We start from the raw sequence: 27,937 nt of genomic DNA, 5'->3' as shown, positions 1-27,937 counted from the left end.
AAGTCTTTGAGGAAACTCACCTTTTCTGGTATTTGTGTGCTTCTGGTACTTTCCTGAGGATGACATGAATAATGACCGTCTGCACAATTTAATCAGTGTTAATCTGTAGTTCTGTGGGACATCTGAAAAGCATGTTTCTCTCTGTGAAGGACTTAAATCTTGCTGGGATCTTCAAGACTACTTTCAAACACTGAAGGAGTTAAAAGATTCTAAAAATCTTTAGGAAAATGATAGTGGGAGAGGTAGGCAACCTAAATACAGGGGTCACAGCATTCCTCCTGTGATATCAAGTTATTCTATATAATTTTGGATGACTGAGTTGGGCACTGGCACTTTGTCTTGGTAGCCTCTTATGCTTGAATATATTTAAGGTACGTTTCTGGTAAGACAGTATCAAATAAGGAGCTGCACCCAGAAGTTAAAGCAAAATGTTGGAGTAACTTCTTGTGTACAAGAGGGGAGGTGGTGAGAGAACTTCTTAGGTTAGGGAAGCACTTTTTATTGTATTTTTTTTTTTTTAAACAGGGACTTATTTGGTAGAGTGCTGTGTATTTGTCAGGTTGAAGAGGCTATATACTTCATTTGGGGAGTGTGTGTTTGTCTTGCTGACAAACAATTTTAGGATTTGTTAGTCTTAGGATTTGAAAAAATGAGTTGATTGGGTGTCATTGTGAAAATACCTAAGGTAGTCTTTTTGGGAAAATATTTTTTTTAACTACTTAAGAGTATTGCTTTTGTGAAGCTACATGTTTACAACCAAGGAGTTGACACATCCTTTCCCTGGCATACGTGCGTCATAGCGGCTTTACAGTCTTGTTGAGTCTTAATTTTATATGCAACTTTTCTGTTGGAAAGCATAGTGCAAAGATTCATGCCTCTAGCAAACCTTGCATTCATTGTTACTTGTATGCTTACAGTCTTTGCAGACTCAATTTTTCTGATATAATCATAGTTGTAGAAAATACTATGTATTATCCTTTTGAGGTAAGGAAGCATGTCCTGTAACTCAAGGAGGTGTGACTATTTAACCTAGCACAATGCAATCTTACTATGCTATGTACACAAAAGAGTAATTGAATCTTGACGGTGTATCCAAGCTGTTTATTTGACATCTTTTCCTAAAAATGTTCACAAGGGTTTTAAAATAACTGCGTAATACTTCCTGTTTAAAATTTTTATCAAGAGAATAAGTGCTTGGAAGAATGTGTTATTTTTTACATTAGTGGTAGTGTTCACGAAGGATTTACTTTTATTCCAGAGAGATAATGAAGTAGTAGTATAAATTGCTTTCCTCAGACCCTGATATCTTCTACCTTGTAAAAGACAATGTTAAATAGATGTAGGCACATATGAAATGTCAGCTTGATCTAAAGAACTATGGACAAAGTTGGGTGGTTTTGCTTACTTAAATAGGAAGAATTGATTGCTGATAGGCTCTTTAGACATCTTAAGAAAGTTTTGGTTAACTTTTAGAAAAAATGCCTCTGTATCTAGATGACAGTAGCAAACTTGTCATAGTGTTGTTTTGTACTCTGGCTCTGCATTATGTGGAAACGATATTTCAGTGGTCTAATACTGCAAATTAAAAAAAAATAAGGCTAGAAGCTACAAGTTTCTGACTTGTTCAGTATTTCATGTGTACTAGTAACTATGCTAAATAAAACTCCATTTTTTCCCCCCCATTCAGAGTTCACAATGACGAATGAAGAACCTCTCCCAAAGAAGGTATGTTTAAAAATATGTGTGACTCCCCACCATCCCTCCCCCCCCAGGTAGTCGTGACAGCTTTATAAGTTGTGCTTTTCCTTTTGCTCCATAGGTTCGCCTTAGTGAAGCAGATTTTAAGGTTTTACCTAGAGACGAGCTCATCCTAAGGTAAAGTAAAAAGCAGTCTTTCCATCTCAACGTTTTAGTGAACTTTTAATGGAAGATGTTTGAGCTCCCTGTTCCACTGTTTTTAGCATCCTTGTTCTGAAAAACTATCCTTTTCATGATATAGCTCTTTTGCAAAGTTCTTGTCTCAAGTATTCTTCTATATAGTTTGGGGGGCAAACAATTTTTCCAAAGACACAAAATGCTGAACAATATTTTATAATACATGAGTATTTTTGTATTCATTTACAACTTTAGGAGATACAGTTGCTTACATTCATTGCTAGATAACAAGTTATTTTTAAATACCGGAAAAATGTCAACTTCTTATTCATAACAATATGTTTTAGATTTTCTTAGTCCATGCAGTCATCTTCTCAGCATGTTCAGATAGTAACAGTAAAATATTAAAATGAGTTGTTCATTGCCTAGAACTTGCATAAAGAGGAGCCTGGCTATATTTTCCACCTTTTAGAAAGCTAAGTGTCACCATGGAAAAAATAATAGGCAATCCTGTCACACAGACACGCTTAAAGGAACTGACCCAAGCCACTTGTCTCTGTATACCTCAATTTCCTGATTTGCAATCAAGGAGATACAGATGACACACAGATGCCTAGTGTTAGTTATCTGCTTGAGTAGTTTGTGTGAATTTTGGTAAACTTTAGCTTTTGGCTTTTTGTACACTGTAAGTTACTAGCATTATTAGGATCTCTGAAGTTGGATATTGCTATTTCATAGAACAAAGACTAAACTGTGTAGAAACATGAGTATGCAAGTGCAGGACTTAATGTGTATGATCAGTAACTCCCTCTTCTGGGGAGACTATCCTGCCAGCCTCTTGTGGGGTGACAGCTCTTTCCTAAGGGAGTCAGCATAGTCTGCATCCATATGTTTAAAACTGGTTTCTGGCTTTCTCCAAGTATCTAGTCTTTTGGGTAGTAAAGGATAATATGTTTAAACAGTAGGAAGAAATGCTTCTTTGATGTTACATAGTTTAGGCCTTGTGAACTTTTTTATAAAAAGTTTCTGTAATCAAGATTATCCCTGGGAATAGTGAACTCCTAAGTCTGTAAAGCTGTGTCCTTAGTTCCAGCTACAAAATTCCTGTCAAAGGTATCAAAGCCTAGTTGCTGTGCCATTCACTTTCTGATTGATAGTGTGAAAACAAAAAACCAAGGCTTCCAGCTGTAATCAGTTTCTGTAACTTGCAATGATAAATTGCTAATGTAGAAGAGATCCATTTCCAGCAAGTTCAAGTGAGAATGTGGTGGAGTACACCAAGGAGGTGAAGTATGTCAGCAGCTAAACTGTGTTAATGAAGAGACAGGAGAGAGTTTGCTAATGACGGCTGTGTTGCTACTGAATCTTCTTAGTGTAGACAAAGCAACTTCTGCTCTCACAAAGGCCATGTGATGGATTTTAGGAGAATAACTGCCCGTTATACCAAGAAGTGGAAACTTAAATGCCATTTTGGCCATTCCCATGTTATTTGTTTGCATTAAGCAGTCTTATGAACAGTTTTTTCTTTGAATAGGATGTATGTTTAATGATTTATAGTAAGTGATTTCATGTAAACCTAGCAACTGCTACAGTAACTGCTTGCTTTGTTTGTAGGTTGGAGTAAAATATAACACCATTATGTATATCATTTTAAAATCAAAGGCCTCTCTCATACTTTCAGACATAGAAAAGCATGTGTTGACTGCTACTGGATTGTTTTTTAAGATTTGGAATTCTTTTTTTTTTTTGGTACATGCTTTGGTAGGGCAAATGCTTTTTAAGATACAGGCATATGTAATCTGCTTTTGGTCTTTTAGGTAATACATCATCATCGCTGTATAATTGCACTGATAAAATACAGATGTATAAAATACTAATTCTTTTTTGCCAGTTCTTGTGCCATGAATATCACTTTCACTGTTCTTTTCCATGAAGGACATAATTTAGGTTTGCTCATTTTAACTTCTGTTAACTAAAAGTGAGCAGGATCAACAAGAAACCTTTCAGTCTGGCCTTCTGGGAACTTCTGCTTGTCTCACTAGTTGTTGCTGTGGACTCATCTTCCTTCATCTTCCCCCCCCCCCCGTCTTTAATGCGGTAGCTACTTAGCTTGACTGAGTGTGTAGGAGCTTCTGTGAAGAAAGAGCCAAGAACATGGTAACAAAGCGCTCTGTGGATCATAGCTAAAAATCTGATTGGTATTGCCCTCACCCTTTAGCCTAGTGGTTAGTCTGTAAAACATTGAACTACTGTGATTTACACAAGCAGTTCTGAGGAAATAGAGTGCTTTTTCTGAACTTGAATCAACATGGACATGTAGTCAGTCACTTTTGGAATGGCTTAGGTGCAATGCTGTGTGTGCCCCACCTCCTAAGTGCTTATTTGTTCATGGTAAAAGGTGAACCCCAAAGCTCAGCATAAAAAATGAGTGCTCCAAGAAAAATAGTGGTGTTCATGGAGGTATTTTGAAGCCACGGAGTCTTGAAGTCCGCTGAATATTTTCAGAGAATGAAGGGAATTAACTAACCTTCATAATGCTGCTCAATTACGTTCCAGTTCTTGTGAGGCTGTGACGCTTTGAATGTAAATCAGATTCAGGGCTGTCTTCCTAGTTCTGTGTACAGCTCTGTCTCTGTTCTTTAGTGCCTTTCCAAGTAGCACTTTAGTGAAGCTCTTCAGATTGTCAGTGTTCAGTCATCAGATACTGACACTAACTACTAAACAGATCAGGAAGCTGATACTGAGTGAAACCAAACTGATTGGAGTAAAAAGCTGGCTTTCAGCCTTTGTCTTTTTCCCCAATGGAGTTCACTGATGAGCTGCCTGAGGCCCCTACAGATGTACCAGAGGGGCAATATGGGGCAAGGAGGTGAAGGCAACTCTCGTGTTTGCTTAAACCAGTGCATCTCTTAAATCTGTCTGAAGGGGAGAACTCTCCCTTTCTTGGATCTTGGAAAGAAAGGCTTCAGACTTAAGGTCTGGCCAGTGAGTTCCTATAAATTGCATGTTGATTTAAAGAAGCTTTTGCGAATATGAGCAAATTCTTAAATAGTTTAACTGAAAACTGGATTTTTACATCACTGTAAGTGTTGATTTTACCTATGTCTATTAAAGTTTAACGCAGGTATTATGTGTAGGTGAAACCTGGTGGAAGGGATATATCATCTTCAAGGAAGGCAAAAAAGTTTACCGGAGGGAAATGCTTTCATCCTATAGATGAAGATGTGCTAGTAACAGTCTTCAAATTTTAATTTTGACATTGGGGGGGGGAGCAGGCAGAGAAAAATACTTCTGTTTGTATTTCTACTGTTTTTTTGAACATGTTTCTTTTACTGAAATTTAGAATGTGTTTAGAGGCAAAAATCTTTTCCTTGGAGAGCATGTAATGTGAACTATCTGGAAAATGTTTGAAGTATGTAACTTCTAGGAATGCTATGATATGGAAACTTTCATAATTTACCAGAGGTCTTTAATGTGCTCTGGTTTCTTATGGGGAAGTTGCATGGTTTTATGCAGGGAATTACAGTATTTCTGGATACAGTTTGCATTAAAGCTTCTAACTAGATCTAAAATAAAGACCTACTCTGTGCCATATGATGACATCTGTGAGTTGACTTCTACTAACTGTTCCTGACAGCAGTAAGGCCTAATGAGGAACTCAGATCATACTTGCCTTGTTTTCTTTTTTCTTGTTTGTTGACTTGTGGCTCTGAATTGTTGGACTGTACTGGAGTTGTTACTCCAGTACTGCGATGCTACATCCACTGCTAGATTAGTTTCAGCTTCTGCTGCCTAGTTTCAACATGGCATGGCTGAGACTCCATCACTGAGCAAAGGAGTCCTTACAACATTCCATGAACTTGCTGTCCTTGTTACCTCTTCCAAGCTCTGTGTGAAAACTTAGCATGTGAGATTGATGTAACGGGACTGCAGGCTCACCTCAGGCTTGCATGTCAGCAGCTGGGAGTCCATGTTACTGAAAAAAATGATAGAAGCAAAACTGTTGTGCATGAGGATTCAGTACAATGTAAGGCCAAAGTTGTGCATCTGGAAATACTGCCCTTTTATTGTCTGGGTAAAAAGAGACTCTGTGAGAATTGTTCATTTAGAGAATGGTGTGGCAGACTCAAAACACTATTCATGCAGTCATTTGAGACCTGGTAATAGAGAGTTTTACAACTGTACTGTTTGATTATAGTATCATCTGGTCTTCTCTACCAGAAGACATAATAAACAGATAAGAGTTAACAATATTCAGAGTTGAAGCACTAAAAATATTGTTAATGATCTTCAGCATCGTTTTTTTAAAAAATGCTTTATTCTGTCACAGTTCCTTATTTTCCTATTTGTTTTCTTTGGTGTAACTTAAGAAGCTACAGCTTCAACTTCAGCTTTTCAAAGATCACAGTTCCACTTTAATTCCTTCTGTTAATGATCTGTGCTACTGCCGTAAACAAGGGAAAACAATCGGAGTGAAATAAACTTTAAAGACAGTGTTTGGGAAAATTTATTATTAAAGGCACTGAGCAAGGAGAGCTACTACAAGACACTTAAGAACTTAGAAGATATAAAAGGTGTTTAAAGTCTTAGTCAGGTAATAGACAAGTGAAAACTAAATTATCAGGGCCATCACAAGACTGTTATTGAAATACCTAAGCTAGTCAAAGTATGTGTGTGTATATATATAAGAAAATCTTTTTCTTCCTTTAACTTAGTTTCTCAAGAACATTAATGAAACCATCTTGTTGATAGATTTGGTAAATATTTTGACATGCTAGTCCTCAGGATTACTGATACAACTACAAAAATATATACACATCACACATCTTTGCTTATTTTCCTGAGCCGAAGTTACTTATAAGAATGGTCTGCTTCATTAATGCAAATGTTTGTAAACTTTATTATTTCACCTTTTGTTTTGATGCTTTTAGTCTATTTGATTGTCTGTTTTAATGATTTTTTTTTTTTTTAATCTAATTGCATAAAATAAGCCTTCTGATTATTGTTTCTATAGTTGCTAGCTTTCTGGTTTGTCTGAAGTGAGGAGAAAACCAGCTCAATTGCTAGAAGAGAAAATTGCTTCTGAGATCTGCAGCAGCAGAATTGAGCTAGTGCATGTGTGTGAAAGTAAAGCTACTGTGGTAGAAAAAGTTCAAGTATTAAAACTGGTGGCTTGATTGTTGAAGACTTCTCTCTGACTATGTCAGTGTGATGATCACAAGTTTATTCTGTACAATTTTGTAAACTTTCTTGAAGATGAGCTGCAACAGTCTTCCCCAGGTTTTTGACAAAACATTATGTCAGAAGACAGAGTTGAGGCCTTTTCTGCTTCTCGTACCACTCCATCAGTGAGTAGGCTGGGGGTGCCCAAGAAGTTGGGAAGTGACACAGCTGGGACAGCTGACTCCAGCTGACCTTAGTGGACATGGTAGTGTTGGGTTGACAGTTGGACTTAATGATCTTAAAGGTCTTTTCCAACTTTAATGGTTCTGTGACTCTGAGTCATGTTTCTAGAAGAGTTGACAGGCACACGACTGGAAAAATCCATGACATGGCTTAGTGCACTCTGGGTTTTCTTTTTCTGAAATTCAGTTCTTGCTTAAATACTAACGGTTGTTGAGAGGTGAGTTAGAGGAGGTTATAGCGAGGTGGGTGTCAGTTTCATCTCCCAAGTAACAAGTGATAGGACAAGAGGAAATGGCCTCGGGTTGTGCCGGGGGAGGTTTAGATTGAATATTAGGGAAAATTTCTTCACTGAGAGGGTTGTCAAGCATTGGAACAGGCTGCCCAGGGAAGTGGTTGAGTCACCATCCCTGGAGGTATTAAAAAGATATGTAGATATGGTACTTAGGAACATGGCTTAGTGGTGGACTTGAGTGTGCTAGGTTAATGTAATCTGTAATTACATTAATCTGTAATCTTAACCGTCTTTTCCAACCTAAATGATTCTATGATTCTGTTCTATCTCTGATGTTCTTGGTGACCATGGGCTACATGTGATGGTGGGTTGTTTTTTTTTGGGGGGGTGGTGGTGTTTTTTTTTTTCCTGGTTGTGGTCTGCCATGTCTAATTAACTTGTGTTTCAGTATTCATTTCACTTGCTCTTTGTATAGCTGTTATTATCAGCAGGGTGGGTTGTGTGTCATGATTTTGACAAAATTACTGTTTTCAGGCTGTGAGAACTAACTTAAAAGTCAAGTAATCCTGCAGCTGTATTTGAAGACCACCTCTTTCCTTCCATGTAATTCTTCCATGTAAATATTAGGTTCGTTCTTTCTGGGTTTGCTATTTAGCTGTTTCAGTTTTACTTTTGTGGGATTGAAATCTGAACTAGCATAGAACTTTTAGTGGTCAAACAGTGAAACTTTGGTTTCTAGCAATGTTCTTTTTTTGGAGCAGAGGATAAGTTTAAGAGTTAAGTGGGAATACAACTTATTTATACAACTTTTCTATAGAACTTGAGAGTTAATTCACAATGATTTTATGTTCAGCTGAAGAAATTTTGCTGCTAGAATATCTTGTGCTTACTTTTGCTTTTCCCAGTGCTGTGATCTCACTTGCTGTGCAGATCTGATGCTCTTTAGACCCATTAATGAGCTGTTTGAATTCACTACACGGTCAGAGACAATCTGGAGTTAGATTTTATAGTATTGATTGAGAAAGTGGTGTTGTAGGTTAAGGAGTTAAAATAGTTATGATGAGTCTGGCATAAAATAGTTGTCAGGGAGAAAGGGTAGTTGGGAGGAGGGAACAGAAACCTTCCTCTTCTGTAACGGTAAGCTATTAGATAGGTTTGTTTCATAATGTGGAATTGTACCATCATGAGGAAGTTACATAGTTAGGAGCAAAGTACTTCTTTAAAAACAAAGCTTCCCCCCCCCAACACGACCCTGTGAACTTTGTTGGTAAGGCATATTGTGCTAAGATTTACTGCAGACTTCCATTTGCTACTGATTTGATGGTTTGTATCAAATGTAATGCTGTTTAAGTGTGAGGTTTTCTGACTGTGGATGAATCACTTAGATAACGTGCCTTCAAAGAGTTATTAAACTGTTTGGCGTCTGGTTGATGAATGTAATCAGAGTGTGGTCTTGATTTGAATGAGCTGGTATAAGTTAACCTAGGCTGCGAATTCTAGCATATTGTAATACACTTCTGCTTGTTGTCTTGTTCACTTGGTAACAGAGTTAATGTTGTCTTTGTATTACGGTTTCTGTTACAGAATTTTGTTGAATTGTTCTGCTTTGAGAATGAGATGTATCTTAGGTACTTTACACAAATAACTGTGTAATAAGTGTTTGATCCCAATGTTTGTCCAAAATAATATAGTAAGTTTTAAGACGTCAATTTTAAGTGTTGTAGTGCACAGCTACCTTTTTATCCTTTTGAGATGTAAAGTAGATTTAACTAGCTCCATGATTAAAAAGCTCCTTTTTGAAAACTGGAATTGTTTTTTATGCAATTGTGTAATTACCTCTTGACACTTTCTGATTGTGGTGTGAATGTACACTCTGAAAGTTTAGGAATAAGATGTCTTAATAAGCTGAGCTTCAGAAAATTCTTCTTTCTCTTTGTCTCTGCAATAGGTGGAAACAGTATGAAGCATATGTGCAAGCTCTGGAGGGCAAGTACACAGACCTTAATTGTAAGTTAGCCAAGTTTCAAAATGGCACGATTTACCTGAATGTTTGTATAAAGCAGTGTGTTCAAGTAATGTCTGTGCTTTCTGAAACTGTTAGAAATCAGAGATAATCTATGTGTCAGTTATTTGTCAGAAAAAAGTCCGTGTTTTTCAGTGCAAGTTTTCAACTTTTCCCAAATTTCTCAGCTGCTTGTTTTCCTTTGCAGATCTTAAACAGCATGTAAAAAGTCTGTTTTTCATCTGTAGGACCATCTGTACAGAGACTGTTTGGGGGGAGGGGGGAGAAGTTTCAAAACATAACACCACAAATAGGTGTATTTTCAAGACTTTTCTATTAGAAAGGAGACTTTATCCTCTACCAAAATACTCCATGAATGTTTGTGCCTTCAGTAGTCTCACAGTAAACCACATGGGAGAGTGGGAATTGTTTGTGGAGGTAAAGGTCTAAAATGAGTCCCCAGGTAATGTTTGATCTGATTAGGCAAACTAACTATTTGATTGTCAGTCTTACATGATCTTTTAAACTTGGTCAGTACCTCAGTTTTTCTAAAGAGAATATGGGAAAACATCCTACTCTCAAATGGGAAAAGCTGGATATATTCTAGAAGTGACTGAATCGCCAATCCTAAGTCACTTTTAAAAATTGAGTTGGCAGCTAGAGATGGGGTCTTTCCTGTTTTCCACTCACCTTTTCAGTCTAAATACTAGAGTTAGTACCACTGATTTTGAAGGGCAATTCTCTCTCGGTCCAAACAGATGTCCCTTCTGTTGTTACATCCCTCTTCCACTGCCATCCCACAATGTGTGAGTTCTGGAGAGACTAAAATATAGCATATGTAAGCAGTTGATTTCATTCTAATCTCAAACTGTCCTAACATAGATAAATAAGTTGTCTTAACATTCCCAGTTTCTCACTTTTGGAAACACTAAATTGGTAATCAGTATTACTGAATTATCTGCAAAGAATTATATTGTCCTGAAGCGATTTGTGATGTTCTTAGTTTACATTTACAGCCCACCATTCTCAAGTACCTAGAAAAAAATAATCTTAATTATTCCAACTTTTCATCATTTTATACGTGACAAGTAGCAGAGTGAATGTATACTGTTTGGATCAGGCTGCTTGCACATGTTCCGTTTAGAGTAAGGAAATATGCTGTGCTACCTTCTCTTGTATTTCATACATAAACTTTGTAAATGTTCATGGATCATAAATGTTCATGGATCCTAGTTGTGAGTGAGCTGCTGTTTCTGAAGTTCTCTAATATCTCTGTTTATTCATGGAGTGTTATGACCAGTGTAAGGATCGACCGCAATAATTTTTGATCATTTTTTTTGCCAGTGTAGCCTTCCCCTCCTCCCCAACACTCCTCAGCATTTCTTGTAGATACCAGGACAGTTCCAACTTCCCAAGTTTAAAACTGCAAGTAGTAATAGTACATTAAGCAAGCAATTTAAAAGTTATTCCCTATATAAACATGGAAATATTTCAAAAGTTTAGTAAGTCTTAAGGAAGGATCAGAAAGATGTATTTAAAACCAACTGTTGTCAAGCATTTCTAATACTTAATCATATTTTGATTTTTTTTTTACTTATGCTTATTATAGTTACACTTATTATAGTCATGCTTATTTATGATTCTTGTGCTGTTTATGAATTTGGTTTTTAGATTCTTTTAGCTGTCTTTAAAAACTGTTCATGAGGGGATGCTATAAAACATGTGCTTTTTGTGTTTTATTGCTTTTATTAGCTAATGATGTGACGGGATTGAGAGAATCTGAAGAGAAGTTGAAACAGCAACAGCAAGAGTCTGCCCGAAGAGAAAATATTCTGGTGATGAGGCTGGCAACTAAGGAACAGGAGATGCAAGAGTGTACTGTAAGTATTTAAAGAGGATAAGTGTTTTCAGATTGTTACAGGAATGTCAGCTTTTGAGCTAGTACCCATGTGCTATGTTTTTTGTATATCTATAGCATCACGTTTTCTGTGCTTAAAGAAATGGCAGGGTACTTACACTTTCACTGAATTAGTATAGATCACTTCTTAAAGTTTGCTTCTCTTAATGTTAGCTATTTCAGTTGGTTTTCAGTGACAATTGTGCTTGGAAGTACTTTTGCTTCCGGACCAAGCTAATTCGTGCGTGAGCCATGCTTGCTTACTTCTAGCATTTATTACCAGTGCATATTTACAAAAAAATACTACTTCTGACTATCATTGGATGCAGAAACAAATTGTAACGTAAGGGTAAGACTGAGTTTACTGGGTTTCATTTCGGAGGATTTAGGCTGGTTTTTATGTTGGATTTGGATGACAAGGTATTTGTAAGCTTCCGCATCCGTTTGGCTGACTGAGCTACTGACTTGTTCAGAGGGGGTTCTTCTGAAATTTGGTAGATCTGCTTCTTGGGGTTTCTAATGTTCTTTGTCCTGAATACTCTTGTTGTTGCTGTTCTCTGTTTCTCCTCCCTTTATTTCTGTGGGTTTTCTTATGACTTTGTTTTCTTCTGTTTGGTTTTGGTTTCTTGAAACTGTCTTATACCACTTTTGGACTTTTGATCTTTTTTGGATTACCTTCTTAATATAACTTTCATCTCCTTTAATTTGGTGGTTCCTGAGAGAAGATTGTAAAAAGCTTCTTACTGCTAGTTTCTGTAATATACTCCTGAGAGCTTCTCTTACGAAGAATACAAGCTCTGTGCAAAACTAATAACTAGTATTGTAGCTTTCCTGTTACTTTCTTTTAGCATTCCTGTCTTTTTTTCCTGTAGGTTTTCAGAGCTGTCAGGTATAGTAGTATGACACTTAACTCTGTACGTGTTATTTTCACTGCCCTTCAGACCGTAAGATGACTTTAGTTTGTATTAAGCACTGGTATGAAGGGAAAAAAAGAGGGTAAAAAGCTTACTTTGTAGTGGCAAAAAATGAACCACAGAATCACTGAGGTTGGAAGGGACTTGCAGTTTTAGTCCAACCTACCTGGTCAGAGCAGGGTCAGTTGGACCAGGTTACTAAGGACTGTGCACAGTCATGTTCTGAGCATCACCTAGGATGGAGACTCTAAAACCTCTCTGGGTGACCTGTGCTAGTGTTCAACCACTGTCACAACAAAAAGCATTTTCTTATGTTGAAGTGGAATTTCCTGTGTTTCAATTTGTGCCCATTGTCTTCTGTGCTTACAGTGGGCACCACTGAGAAGAGCCAGGCTCTGCCTTCTTTACTCTTCCGCCCCGCCTCTCTCCCCCCCTGGCCACCCATTAGGTTTTTATGCACGCTGCTAAGATCCTCCTGAGCCTTCTCTTCTCCAGGCTGAAACAGCCCCAGCATGCTCAGCCTCTGCTTGTATGTCAGATGCTACAACCCCTTAATCATCTTCATGGCCCTTTGTTGGCCTTATCCTAATATGTCCATGTCTCTCTTGTACTGGGGAGCCCAGAACTGGACCCAATACCCCAGATATCTCACCAGTGCTGAGTGCAGAGGAAGGATCACCTCCCTCAACCTGTTGGCAGCACTCCTCCTAATGCAGCCCAGGATGCTAATGAAGATCTGGTACTATACTGCAACACTTCCCTTGTAGTAAGACTACTGTATCGATCCTGCTTATCTTGTTAGCTTTACTGATAAATTCTGCTATGAGGAGCAGCACTAATAAATGATTTTTTTTTTCTTGTGAACTTCAGAGCATATAGCTGAAACAGTAAATACTAAAGGGAAAAAAAAGTAAATTTTTCACCAAAACTAATTTTGTGTGCACTATTTTCACCTTTCTTCCTCCCTATTTCTAAAAGAATGAGTTAGACAAAAATTTTGAGCATTTAAGACTATGAATTTTGACAAGATCACAAAGACTATAATATTTTTGGCTGCACCTTGTTATAGATGTTTATAGCTGTGATGCATTGGCTTTCCAGAACATCTTCAGAAGAACTTCTGAAGAGTTTTTATTAATTTCAGTGTCCTTTTAAAAAAAAAAAGGGGAGGCTGGGGGGTGGGGAACAACCCACCAAAAAGAAACAAAAAACCAGCACCCGCTTCCCCCAAGTGGCTTATATTTTTCTAGGTATTGACACATGAATAACATCAAGGATGTAATCTTCTCCACAATGCATGGAGGTAGGAAGATGCAACCTGGAAGAAGGGGGGTAAAAGCTATAATGGAAATATTAGCAGTGTTTTCAAGTTTAAATGCACTTGTCCTCCAGAACTTCTAGAAGCTAACTTGGCTTTATATTATTAGATAGTATTTTTTCCCACTAAAGTAACAGTAGCAAAATAAATCATGTTGGATGAGATGCAAAGCGAAGCTATACGTTGCTAAATCATTTCATAAATGAACAGAAACTATTCACCATATGATAAGTTATTTGACATGTTTAATTTTTAGTTCGTAAAATAACTTTTCCTTATTTTTAGTATAGTTAACCGTTTTTTTATAATCCATCTTTACACATAAAATATACCAGTGCAGTTATTGATATGTGAGTATTTAATGTTTCCTGTTGCATCTTAATTAGAAAGGCTGAGCATCTATGGTGTCAAGTTTCTTGAAAACTGCAGATGAATATTTACCATGTAATGCTTCCTGTTCATATTGCTCTTAATGTATTTTTGGGACATGTTTTATACTTACAAACTTGTCACATTTAAATTTAAATTGATAAAGAACTTAAAAATGCCATACCATATTCAAATGATAGTAGTTAACATAAGACATAAGTGAGTTTTCTGCTTACTGATGTGTAAAACACCTTGCTAGTTAAAATATACTGGCTCTGTTTTAAAATAAGTTGTGATAGACTTTGTTTTAGTTGCTGTTTTAATTTGTAAATTTCTTTTTAAAAGATAAAACACAAAAAAACCTACTCCAGCTTATAAAAGTCACCAGTCATCATCTTGAAAGTGTAGGTGTGCATGTCAGAGTAGCAGTAGCAGAATCATTGTCCTGGTTCTGTTTTAGTACTTTTTTTTTTTTTTTTTAAAGAAATAAGATGGTAGTTGAGTGCATAGCTCCATTCTCTCTTGTGATCTGTGCAGAGTCAAGCAGCAGAATATATGGATTTCTTCTGATCTAGGAGCTTACTGAGAGTCTTGACTGGTGTTGCAGACTTACTCTGCATAGTTTCGGGTGACTAACTAAAGGCCTAGATTGAAGTTTAGGTGTTCAATAACCTCGTGTGCCCTTTTGTCAGCAGCAGCCTTGGGCTACCTTCCCTCTAGCAGGAACAGCCCTGTGAAAGAAGCTGCTGGTCTTAGGGAAGTGCAGGTAAGGTACTGGCTACTGCTTCTGTGTAAAGCTTTGTTTCTGGTAGAGTTGGTGATGAAGTTATTGCTACTTCAGGGAAAGGTCTTAACCCCCTCCCAAGCTATTGCACAGCTACTGTAGGTCAATAAGCAGACAGGCATTTGGAAATACTTGCTACTCAAATAGATTTTCTGTGAACAGGTGACAATGAGTGGAAGCTTCCTGTGGGTGCAATTGAGCTATAGTACCTAGATAGTCATTACTCTTAGTAACCTACTTGTGTTTTAGGTTACAGCTCTGTATTTTTTCTCTTCTTCATATGCAGTTTCTTCCCTCCTATTATACCTTCCTTATAAGAAGGTTATATAGGTGTATTTATTTAGATTGCTTACATTTTCTCTTAAGCACCGCTGTTCTGTTAGTGTTGGAGAGTCTGTTCTGTGTGGATATCTTTGGACTTTTAGCTGAAAGGATTCAACTGTTTCTTAAGAACCCCAGCAGAGGGGTTGAAAATGGTATTGTCTGTCTTAAAAAAAAAAAAAACCCACCCACAAAAAACAACCCACACAAAAACACTCACCCAAACAAAACCCTACACAGCCTGATGTGTAGATTATACACACACTATACTAAATAGACTACTTGCAGTGGTCTCCTGCCTTGGGTCAGAGCAGAGAGAAAGCTGTTACCAAGGTTTTTATTCTGTTTGTCCCTATTTGTCCATCTGATGGGCATTTGAAAAATACTAGCAAGTGTGTGCTTTTGTGTTTGGGAATATGAACAGCCAGTAGGCATTTCAGGTGTTAGAGTGGACATGTCTTGGGGTCTGGCTTTGGACATGACCATTCCTGTGTATTCAGCTCTAGCCTGAAGTTGGTCCTGACTGCAGGCAAACTCTTCTGCTCCCCACCCCTTACCACCTGGAGTATCAGTGGGAGGAGACATGTACCAGAGAGTGGTTAGAGGGAGCAAGAATGGGAGGCTTGGACTGGCTAAGCAGGAAGGTGAATGGAATAAGGAAGTAGGCAAGAAGGGTTAAGAGGTATCGGCTTGCTTTGGGAGTCAGTCATAACTGGGAGAGGTTGCTAGGTCTGGGTGGATGAAAAGCCCAATGGATGAGAACTCTGGAGTTAAAACTGGAGAAGGCACTTGGGGGATGGAGAAAATTTGAATTGGAAAAACTGGAGGAATAAATAATCTTTTAAGTTTGGGGAGGGAGTGAGCTTAAATAAATTATTTCAACACTACTGTTTTAGGATTGACAGTTGAGGTGTTATGTGGAGCCTGTGCAAGTCCTCTCTGCTTGGCCTAGGAGCATGAGCTAGAGATACCCAAATGAGACTGTTAAGTAACTGACATTGGATAGAATCAGCTGGGTCCTCTTGAGCATTTCAGTGCATTCTGGCATGAGTGTGGAGCAGGTGGCAACAATTCTTTGTGCTACTGGTCCAAGGAGTCTGTTACAGTTCTTGGGCTGGCAGTAGAAGAGGGAGGGATCTGGGCCTAGGTAAGACAAGGAACATGGTTGTTTTTTTCTGTAATGATGCCTGTCTAAAAATAGGTTGGGAACCATGTTGCTGCAGCATAATTATATTCTTGGAATACATTGCCAGCTGGAGTGTCTGTATGTGTGCACACATCTGTTAAACTAGCTGTTTTGCCATCTACTAGTGCTAACCCTCACGAAGAATTGACAGGTTGTTGAAATACTTCCAGTAGTGTGAGTGTCAGAAAGTTGAGTGGATAGGAAAGGTATATCAGTAACAATAAATTAAATAGATCTTTATTCAGTGAGCAATATTCTGTGCATTCAGTGAGGCACAGGACCCGTGGGGCTAAAATGCCATCCAGGAAATATTAGGATAATCTTAATTTGGACTTCCTGTTTCTAAGTAGTGTTTTGTAGGTGGGTTCTTGAGTTCTTTTATTTCTTGAAAATATTTTTATGCAGTGCTTTATTCCCTTTATATTTCTTTCTGGAAGTGTAAGTGTTTGTCTAAATTTTAATGATGGTTATTTTGGGGTTTTGTTTTTAAATAGCTAAGGAATTTTATTTTTATTATACCAAATTAATATGGAGTGAATGGAAATATTTTGTTATTTCAATACCTTTAAACTCACTTTCTTGAAATAAAAATCCAAAAATTGTTACTACTTAACAATACATAAAGCGAAACACATGTTGTCCTCAATCAAGAAGTGACTGAGGTCACTACTTCACATTTTTAAGGTAAATAGAATGTTTGTACTTACACTTTACACAGTAATGGTGAAGAGAAAGATTCCGTAACAGAGTAATGGTGTATAGAAGAAAATGGTTAAACTGACAGTGCATTTGACTGTGCTGCTTGTCGTACATAAAACAAAGTACGGAGGGAGACTCTCTTTCCCTCCATTTTGCCAGTGATGCCTTGTACTGTTTGTCAGTGAAACTCTGTTGCTATCAAGTCTGGTTGCAAGAATGTGTGTGCAGCAGGAGGCAAAACCCCGAACTTCCAATTAATGTTTCTTTTTTAATCTCATGTAATTTTGTTCATCTCTTGCTGATTAAGAAATGTGCATGATACAGGGAGCATAATAAATTGAATTTAGGAATGAACGCTCTCTGTAGGCTGATGTGATTGATTAGCTGGATTGTAAACACATACTGTTTAGTATATTTTAAGATTGTCTGTTATGATGGGACTAAAATATAAGAAACTTTTTAAAAAGTTAATCCTATTTAAGTACAAACAAGTTTTGACTAACGAATGCTATATTTAAAAGAAGTCCTTTCGCAGTTACTTCTGAAATTTTGACTGTGTTGTAAGTCTTTTGGGTGATAAATGATAAAATTACAAGTCTTTTGGGTTGTGGTTATTTCAAGAGAATCAAATCCGACCAAAATCTGTTTAATCGATGTTAATATTTCTAAATTATTTTGTTTCAAAAATAAATATGCAAACTTGCATCATAAATGACTATTGCATTTGGAGAAAAACTTAGAAGTTTGTAAAAAAACCCAAAAAAACAAAAAACAAACCCCACAACATTTTAGTAGTTGCTTAAATATATCAGTTGTCAATATGAGCTGTAATGTTCCGTAATAACTTTCACTGAAGTCACATGGAAATTAGCTATGTTTTAAGCATATAACTCCTTGTATATAGTTCCCCCTCTGGCTCCCCCACCCCCTGCCGCCGAAAGAGTGCAGGCAGATATAAAAGAAGGGGAGTGTTCTAATGTTCCAGTCATTGCTTTGGCAAATGTAAACTGACAATGTAAGAAACAACCTGAAGTGGTCTGGAGTGGGAATCGGCCTTGAAAGTTTAAGCTTGGTAGGTGGTGGGATGGGGGATTGTGTGAATGTGCACACTGATAGGGTGCAGGTGGGCAAAAGTGATTTATAGGCTACCGTTTTCAGGTTACAGTGTTGAAAGAAGGCAAGCTTCCTTGATATTATCTTTAGAAGAACTGTTTTTATTTGTATCTACATTACTTTAAAATTGTATTTAGTGTTGTATGAATAACAGTCCTTTTTTCTTATTTTATGCAGAATCAGATTCAGTACCTCAAGCAAGTCCAGCAGCCTAGTGTTGCCCAACTGCGATCAACAATGGTGGACCCAGCCATCAACTTGTTTTTCCTAAAAATGAAAGGTGAACTGGAACAGACTAAAGACAAACTGGAACAAGCCCAAAATGAACTGAGTGCCTGGAAATTTACGCCTGATAGGTAAACAAAACAAATACTCCCCAGTCAAGACTTCCCTGACAGTCCCACTACGAGAATGCTATGGTGGGACAGCCAAGTACTCGTTTCCACACCAAGACTCAGACGTTTTGAGGCAAAAGCCACATTTTTATACTGTCCAGCTTGTAATGCTTAATGTAAAACTTACCAGATGAACCTTGTGTTTCAGCTTTTTTCTCCCCCTTTGCTTCAGAGGCCTGACGGCGTCGGACTATTCTGAAGAAATGGCCATCTTCGAAAAAAAATCTTTTCTAGAACATGTAGACATTTGCAAAATTGTTCTATTTGAAGAAAATAGAGGGAGAAACAGAAGTCTTAAGTCTGTGGCACACTGTGTCTACAGACAGTTTGGAGGAGAGAACCTAGAGATTATAAATCATGAATTGAACATGTAAAATTCCCGTAAAATGTAGAAGTGGAATATGCTTCGCTCTTAACCTTAAGCCTAGTGACTTAGAGACACTGTAAGTCAGTTTTGCCAATAAGACTGTGGACTTCCTGCTTGTTCACTGAACTGCTGGGTCAAAACTCGATGAGGTGAATTTTGCGTTAAAGAGTTTACTTGCTAACCAGTTTTGAATAGCCATGAGAGTGCTATTTGATATCACAACAGTGGTAGTGTACACATTTGACTGTTTAGCCTTTGGGCTCTCTAGCACTTGACGGAGCCTTAAGTCAATGTTGCTAAATAATGAACTGTTTTCTGGATGGTTGGTAATACTGTGGATGCCTCAAAATTAGGACTGTACAAAAATGTACATTCTATCTAATTGCAGGTTTAAAATTGTTGGAAGCAATATATATTTGATCACAACTAGCATGTATAAGAAAAACTGGTTGTGATGAGTACTTCACTGCATGTTTTCATGCAGAAATGAGAATTTTTTTTGATCTATACTAAAAACTGATCTCAAATGCTCAATACAGAAGGCACACAATGGCAACTGTCTTCAGTGTTGGTGGGGTGTTTTTATTCCTTTGTACACCTGTTTTTTTTGTATTGCACTTCTATATAAAATGTGCCTTGAAATAGTTGTAATATATAGTTCAAGGAACACTACTGGTTATACTGTTGTATTGTGAAACTCCTGGGATGAACGAGAATGAAACAGGTTGTTATTTCTGCATTGTCTCGTTCTCTGAAAACAAAGTCAGTATTTTAACAAACCAAAAAAACTTAAATGCATGCATTTTCCTTGGTGGAATCAGTGAAAGGAGCCTTTGCTACTTTATTAATGCCTCTGTTCTGTTGTCCCAAGTTACTTGTAAGAGTAGCGATCCGGGACAGTTGGGCGTGCATGTCTGAGGTGTGTAAAGCAAAATGCAGATTTGGTATAGCATTTGTGTGTTTGTTTTTTTTCCTTAGCCAATTGAGTTCTATTTAGTGATCTGAGGTTTTGATTTTCAAAACAGTTCGGCAACATTTTATGACTCAGTCTGATCCTAGAAAATTAAGTTTTAAGTTAAAAAAAAAGACATCCAGCTGTCACAGAAGGTGATGTATTCTAACTGTTTTGATGACTTTTATTAAGATGGCTTTACATATTTTTAAATCAGAAGTATTTTAACTGTTTGTGCTTCAGATGATTAATATGGGATCGAAGAATAGTGTACTTATGCAGGTTTATTTTTTTTGCATGAGTAATGATTTAACAGCAAAAGAAAAACCTACAGCAAAACTTTACCTTTTTAAAAGTGATATACATCTGGAATGATTTTGTTATAGCAATATCTAAGATTTTAATGATCTAGCATCAAAACAGAGGTAAGACTTGCATTAATAAATTGTTAATGTTTTACCAAGCCGTTTGTAAAGCTCACTATAATGTGCAGATAGAGGCATGCCATGCAGATTGCTTGTTTAACTTGGAGTTCAGAAAATTATTTAATACATTTAGATACAGGTTGGTTGTTTTCTTAAGTCCTCAGGCTCTAAATGTGTGTACAGCTGAGGAGAGACAAATAACTTACCACTTTCTTTCAAGCAAAGATATCAAAAGAAAATGTTGTTATTTCTGTAGCTACAACATACCCTAATATGCATCAGATAATTTTAAGTCAGTGGTGTGAATGTGTATAATTCATACATGCAGTAGCTGGAATACAGAAAACTAAAGTTACTTTCTGGTAAATAACTGAGGCTGTCTTCATTAATTGGGTTAAGATTTTATTGAGTTTTACTTCTGAAAAGGTAAAGAAATGATGACTCATGTAAAGTATTTAGAGGATTTTTCATTCTCTCTGCATCCTTTTGTGTCCAACCCCACCCCCCCCCCCACCCCAGTTGCTTTAATTGTCCATCGTTGTATGCAGCTACTCTCATTTCAGGGCATCTGACCTAGTTTTTGAATGAGCTGATGCTCCTATTCAGGTCCCTAACTGGTGTTCTTAGGGTAACATGATAACCGCAACCCTAAGCGGTGTTAGTTCTGGGCCTTAAGCATAGATAAGGATGTACAGCATAATCATTGCTCATGTATGGAGGGAGAAATAAAAGTGCATGTAATCAAAGGAATGGCTATGCTAAACCATTTCAACCATCATTAAACGTAGAATATACACTTGGGTTAAAAATTAGTAGAAATGTCATTTGCAATAAGCCTAGTACAACAAACACTAGTCTTCTGAAATTTAACCACTTATATTCTTACAGGTTTTGTTGCATGTATGTTCAAGAGGATTTGTGAGAACAATGCCAAACTTAGTTTTACAGCTAACAGGAGTTACTTTAATAGTTACTGGATTTTATATTCTTGCATGTGTTGCCTTTTTGGTAAATTGCAAGGGGATGTTACTTGGTGCCATACTAGTTCAGAACATCTGGAAAAATTCTGAGGGGAAGAAATAGCATTATAGGTAACTATGCAAATTTCTATACAGGTAATAAACATTTTACATTTTGGCAGGAGTTAATGTGAAGAAATTAATGGGATTCTAAAATTGTCCCAATTCCAAGGTAACTGGTACTTGCTAATTCTACACTTGATGTTGTTTTGTGAAGAGAAGAGCATTAAATGACTTAAGCATTGTGAACTTCTTCAATTTGTAGTGATGATGAATATAGTAACAGGAATTTGCAAATGGCTAAAAATCATTGCATGTCTGCCTAATAACTTTTGGAATATGTCACATTGGTTATCCTCCAAAGTGGTCCTGCTTTACACAGAATGAACATCTCTAAGGAAACTTGCATCTTAAGTGTGCGACTTGGACTGTATTAGGTCAGCACAATTTAAACTTCAAGGACCTGGCATTGGACATCACATCAAGAAAGAAAACAGGTTGCTGCCTTTAGCAGAGTTTCAGGCTTCCAGGACTTTACACAGCCAGATTCCTTCTGGAGCAGCCCATCTGAAAGATTTGTGAGAGTCAGTCGGAAAATGTTAAATGGGGCAGAGCTGGCAGAACTTAAAAGTTGTCTAAGGCTTGAATGCTTAAAAGGTAGTTGATAAGGAAATTATTATTTTAAATTCTTTTGGTTGGGTATTTTGGTTGCAGGAGAGAACCGTGGCTGTGAATTGTAGCAGAAATTTCCTGTTCTACTTTTTTAATCCTCAGAAATTCTTTCAATCTTTGTCACTTGTTTAAAAGCAAACAAACAAACAAAAAAAATTAAATGACCTTCTTTGGTCTTGAAAAGTAATGCAAATCCTGCCATTGAATTCACAATAAACCTGTTCAAGTTTGGGTTGGCTTTTTTTTTTGGCAGAGCTTACACTTCTGTAGAAAAGAGGACAGCTTCATTATGTTGCTGAGCCTATTAAAAGGAGAACTGTTTGTGGTTGCTAGCCTGACTTGGGCAGACCAAGAGTCTTAAAGGACTTTAATTTTTCTCTTTTATGGAGTCAGCTGTATTGCCTATATATTAATTTGCATACTACTTCCTATAATGCTTTACAGTGCAATTTTTATCGTGAAGATTAAAGATGTGTTGATGTTACCCATTTAGTAAAGAAAATCTTGTCAGTTCAAAATATTTTTTCCTGCCTGTTTCCCATTTCTTTCAGAAACTGGACATCCTGATGATCATTACTCATGTTCTGAAATCTGTCATTCTAAAGGAAGTAGATTAACATACTCCTTCCAGTTTTTAATTACATCTTACTTTCTCCTCACCATGCAAGATGTGTTTAGGAAAAGCTGACCATAGGAATTATGAAACAGACTCTGTACAGTACTGGCAGATACATAATTTGAGTTGAAAAATAGACAATTTTTTAAACAAGAGTACCTGGTCAACATTTAACTGAATGACTAAGACTTTTAAAGAAAAAGGATGTCACTATGAAAGATCAACATCGGACTTGATATTTCCCCCCAGGCAACTGTCTTCTCTTCACTCAAATTTAATAATTAAATTTTACTAGTACAATAAATGAACAAGGATTTTTGTTTGATTCAGTTTACGTGTGTAACTTTTATGCAGTACTTGATGTTTTGCATTACAAGGCACATCTTTAATCAAATATTTAAATCCATTGATAATTAGCACATGCAAGATTGTGCATACTGATAATCCAGATGTTGGTATCAAAAAAAGAACAATATGCTTATTCGTATTTGCAGTAATAAAACTTGCCTTCCACTTTATGGGACAGCGACAGAAGATCAACTGGCATTGGAACAGCACGTGGTAACTATAGGGAGACTTTCTGCTATGACAATTATGTTGAGACATAATGTTCCTTGAATTGTGACATGCAGAAATTGCATCTCCTTTTTGTCTGTAATTGTGATTGAGGAAGATTACTGAAGGTTTTATATTCATTTTGTGATAGATGGCTCTTTCCTTTGCAGCCAAACAGGCAAAAAGTTAATGGCGAAGTGTCGAATGCTTATCCAGGAGAATCAAGAGCTTGGAAGGCAGCTGTCCCAAGGACGTATTGCACAGCTTGAGGCAGAGTTGGCTTTACAGAAGAAATATAGTGAGGAACTTAAAAGCAGTCAGGATGGTAAGGGATTTTTTTAAGAGAATGGAAGCTGCCTTGCACTTCTGCTAGTTTAACTTCCTGATGATACACATACTGTAAAACCATCTTTGCCAGAATGGAAGGGCAATATTGACTAAAATATGACAGATGTAACTCTTCACTGGTAGTTTTAATTAAAAAAAAAAAGAAAAATTAAAAAAATACAAACTTAATTTTTGGGGACTGGTGGGATTTGCAGCTTCAGTAATGCAGCGTTTGACTTTGAAATTGCAGGTTTTTGTACTGTAGGCCTTGCTATTTAATAAGGAATGTTTAGACTGCACGTTACTGGTGAATTGGTAAGACGAAAACTGTTAATGTTGCATGAAGCTAAGCATTTACTGAGAACAGAATGCTTGTTAACTCTGACTTACTTTGAAATTATTTTTAAAAAACCAACAACTTTTTAACAATGCCTAAGAATAATAGCTTTTGGTTTTGTGGTTGTTTTTTTTTTTTTTTTTTCCCTTGGGTAACTCAGGTAAACTAAAATATCTCATTAGTGTTTACAGTCCAAATTTTACAGCATTGTAAACCTAAATTACGTATAAACTCTGACCTCTTGCATAATTTCAATGGAGGGAAAAATGCAAATTTTAAAAAAATCTTCAGTTGAGAGTTCTGCAGAGGATCAGTGGTATTTTTGGTAGAGTGTTACAGAGTAGGTTATCTGATTATTACAGTAAGTCTTGGGACATGAGCTATTTAGATACCATATAAACCTAGGTATGTTTTTGTTTTACAGCTGAAGTCTGTAAGATAGCATAGACTTGATTTGGCATTATCTAAGTCTGACATATCCTGTATTTTTAAGGATAGATTCTCCCACCATCATATTTTTGAGAAAATAGCAGTATAAAATAATACATAATAACTAGAATTCTTAAGGTAAATGATTATTTCTGTAATTACATGTTGTTGGAATGGTTACCCTTTTGCTTCTTAACTACTATTTAGATAATGCACTTCATGTAAGTTTATAAAGTTCATAATTGAAGCAAGGGTGGACATTCTTTAAAGATTTCTGCTCTTGAATACAGTAAAGTAAGCTCCAGAACTGTGTTCTTTAGACCCTCTTGCTTCTTCCCAATATGAACACAGGTGATGATAATCCTGCAATAGCAGTTTTCCTAATAATTGTTTTCCATAGCAGCAAGAACAGTTTAATTTCATGAATTTTTATATAAGCAGTTTGCATCTTATTTGCTCTGTCATATCAACAGTGCAGTTGAGGACTGAGGGAGTTGGGGTTTCTTTCACTGTTCTCAGGTCAAATTTGTTTTGCTGCAAAATGCAGTCCTAAATGTAAAATCCTTTTTCTTGGTACATAAGTACTAAAACACCCTGTGGAATTAGTTAAGTTTTGTTGGTAAAGTCTTTTAGTGTGCCGTTATGCAGGATTTAAAGGATTAAAAACACTAAGAGCTGAAACTTCCTTGAAATGTGACTAAAATCTTTTTTGTCACTGAATAGGCTTTTGCAGTTACTCAGATCTGTTACATACAGATGTGGTTCATGGTCACTTTTGCAGTATTTCTGCTAAGGTTTTATATTTGAGTAAAAGTAGACACATGAGGATCTACTTGCAAAATACTAATTGTTGGAATTGAGCTGTTTTCCAAATATCCTCCTTTCTTGCCCAGAAACTAATTTACTCTCATATATTCTGAGTAGCAGTATAAAAAGTATGTAGATGATAGTTAAGTATTTCCTCCTTCAGAGGCAGAGTATCAAAACCAGTGCATACCTGATGCCTGAAAAAAAGTCTGAAAAAATTTCAGCATAAAATGTTAAAGGATTTTAATTTTTTTGTCTGAGATTGAAGCTATATACGGGCTATTAAGTATTTGCAACAAATGTGCTTTCTTTATATAGAATTGAATGACTTCATCATCCAGCTTGATGAGGAGGTAGAGGGTATGCAGAGTACCATTCTAGTTCTTCAGCAGCAGTTGAAGGAGACTCGCCAGCAGTTGGCCCAGTACCAGCAGCAGCAGTCCCAGGCCTCCAACCCAGGTACCAGCAGGACTCCATCTTCTGAGCCTACAGACCAGGGAGAGGCTGTGGGGAAAGACTGCAGCCGTCTGGCAAATGGACCAAGCAACGGTAGCTCCTCCCATCAGCGGACGTCTGGGCCTGGATTTTATAGGGAGGGTAGCAGTACGGAAGATGACTTCCCGGCTTCTCCAGGGAATGGTAATAAGCTGTCCAACCACTCTGAAGATAGAACTGGTAGAGGAAGTGGTAGCTACATAAACCAACTCGGTACTGGGTATGAAAGTGTAGACTCTCCCACTGGCAGTGAAAACTCTCTCACTCACCACTCAAATGACACAGACTCCAATCATGATCCTCAAGAGGAGAAAACAGTGAGCATGAAAGGTAACAGAACTGTGGGTTCTCGTCATGTCCAGAATGGTTTGGACTCCAGTGTAAATGTGCAGGGTTCAGTTTTGTAACATTTTTCTGCAACATTTTTATACAGTGTCATTTAAATTGGGAGAGGATACTGTCCAGAAGCCGTTTAAATTAGTGCATACTTGTCACAATTTTGCCTTTTTGTGGGTTTCTTTTTGCTTCAATACCTCTGCCACTTTGGAAATTTTAACAGTTAATTACGTTGAATGTTGCTAAAAGGACGTTTGTGTAGCTCAAGTTATTTTTATATGAGTTAATGTGAAGTTGAAATGGAAATTATTTCCATAAAGTTAACATAAATGATGTCTGTACAAATCTGTGTATATCTAGAACCTGTGCTGTGTAAGGGCATTCTTACTCATACTGTTATACTTACACCACCTTCAAGAGTTGTCATAATAGCTGTGGGTTTGCCACGTTTGCCCAGTACAGTAGTTTTATCACTAAAAGATGGACTTACTGAAGGGGTCCTGTAGTAGTTTCAGTGTTAATTACAGTTTTTCCCACCATACATCTGTGCATTTTCTCCTTAGGTGACCGAATGTTTATGAATTGTGTGCATAGTTACTCAGTTTTTAAGAACTGTTGTATCTTGTTTATGCATATTGCTCTGTGACTCCAATATTATCTTACCTGTACTGACCAAACCTAAATAAAAACTTTTAATAATGTAATTTCCTCATTGTTCTGCATTGGCTTACATGGCTTATTTGTATGCAGTGTATTTACAGTACTTGCTTTAACTGAATTTGTTCCTGTGTCAGTCCTATCTGATACAGCTTATGCCAGATACCTGAAGTTACAGGTGTGTACTATCCTTTTAATTTCAGGCCAGCCTGATAGTGCTTATTCTGCAGGTTTTATCCTTATTGGCAATAAGACAAAAAAAAAAGAGAGAAAGTTAATAAAAGTAAACCTTACAGTTGGAACCTGGCTTTTAGAAAGATTAAAAAAAAAAAAAAAAGCTAGAAGTATCCAACAGGTAAATACACAAATTAAACTACAAAACTTTAAGAAGTTAGGAATTCGGCCTCTTAAACCAAATACAGCTCCTGTTGTTTTTAAATGCCTACCTAAGGGAACTGGCTTCTTAACAGGTGCAGAGAATGAAAAAATTACTTTCAATTAAGCATATGTTGATTGTTCAGTAGCAGTGAGTTACAAAGTTCTCAGAAGCTGAATTTCTGGTGATAATTTCCTATCCACTAGTTTAGTGATGGTAGCACTTAAGCAAGGAGATGAAAAAGCACTGGCTTTCAAGCACTGTTCAAAGGGAAAATAAAAGTACTTAGCAGTATACTTACAGGTAGACTTAAGTCCAGTTGTAACATTTTTCTACCTGTGAATCTTGTAATTAACAAGTGTCTAATAAATTGATCTCATGTAGCCACTAAAACAATAGTAAATAGCTTATAGTTTTGCAGTTCACTGTGGAAACAGTGAGGCTCTGTTTGAAAGCAGTCTCCAAGGTTCTAGGACATACTTGAATTTGCTTCAAGTTTACACAGTTGTTATAAATTCCTAAATTATAGAAGGGTTTCTGTGGTACTGTTTTTAAGTGACATTTTATGAGAATTAGCATCTGCAGTAGAATTGTCCAAGACAAATGGATGTAATTAAAATATTACTAGTTACTGTCATCTGTTAGAAACATGCTAGTCCATGTACTGCTGCTATTTTAATTTCATAGGGTTCACTTAAATGTATTAAAACCACTTAGTAGATGTCACTGGAGCGTAAATTCCATTGGTGATACCTGGTTGTTTTTTTGAACATTACTTTAGCCTTCACTGCCTGAAAAATAGTTATTAAACAGTTGGATGCATGAAAGGGAAGTGACAAGTATCTATAAAAAAAGTGGTTTTTTTAACCAGCATCTGGCACCCGAAGTAATTTCTAGTTTACAAAAATCCCTGATGGTGACATAGATCTGTAGTTGCTGGTGACTTATATTTGGTCTTAGTATTGTATTGTTTGATCATCCATAGTATGTCCGTATGTGCATGGACCCTGTACATGGTAGAACATAATATTTGTAAGAAGCTTAAAATGCTGATAA

The 27,937-nt window shown here is 36.9% G+C and overlaps 1 protein-coding gene across 1 annotated transcript; it reads left to right on the top strand.

The window, feature by feature from the left end:
- Nucleotides 1–1,692: 1,692 nt before the first annotated feature.
- On the top strand, nucleotides 1,693–25,919 carry WTAP (WT1 associated protein; the record flags this gene model as incomplete). The annotated part of the gene is made up of 7 exons (XM_081997038.1): nucleotides 1,693–1,725; nucleotides 1,820–1,875; nucleotides 9,462–9,520; nucleotides 11,268–11,395; nucleotides 18,294–18,472; nucleotides 23,288–23,442; nucleotides 25,336–25,919. The coding sequence occupies exons 1-7, from the start codon at nucleotides 1,696–1,698 to the stop codon at nucleotides 25,917–25,919; spliced, it is 1,191 nt and encodes a 396-aa protein (XP_081853164.1). The 5' UTR covers nucleotides 1,693–1,695.
- Nucleotides 25,920–27,937: the final 2,018 nt, after the last annotated feature.

This window comes from Phaethon aethereus, assembly GCF_964289735.1.
Source record: "Phaethon aethereus genome assembly, chromosome: 3".
Lineage (NCBI taxonomy): Eukaryota > Metazoa > Chordata > Aves > Phaethontiformes > Phaethontidae > Phaethon > Phaethon aethereus.
Note: the sequence above shows the minus strand (reverse complement) of the source record. Positions and strands in the feature narration are given on the sequence as shown.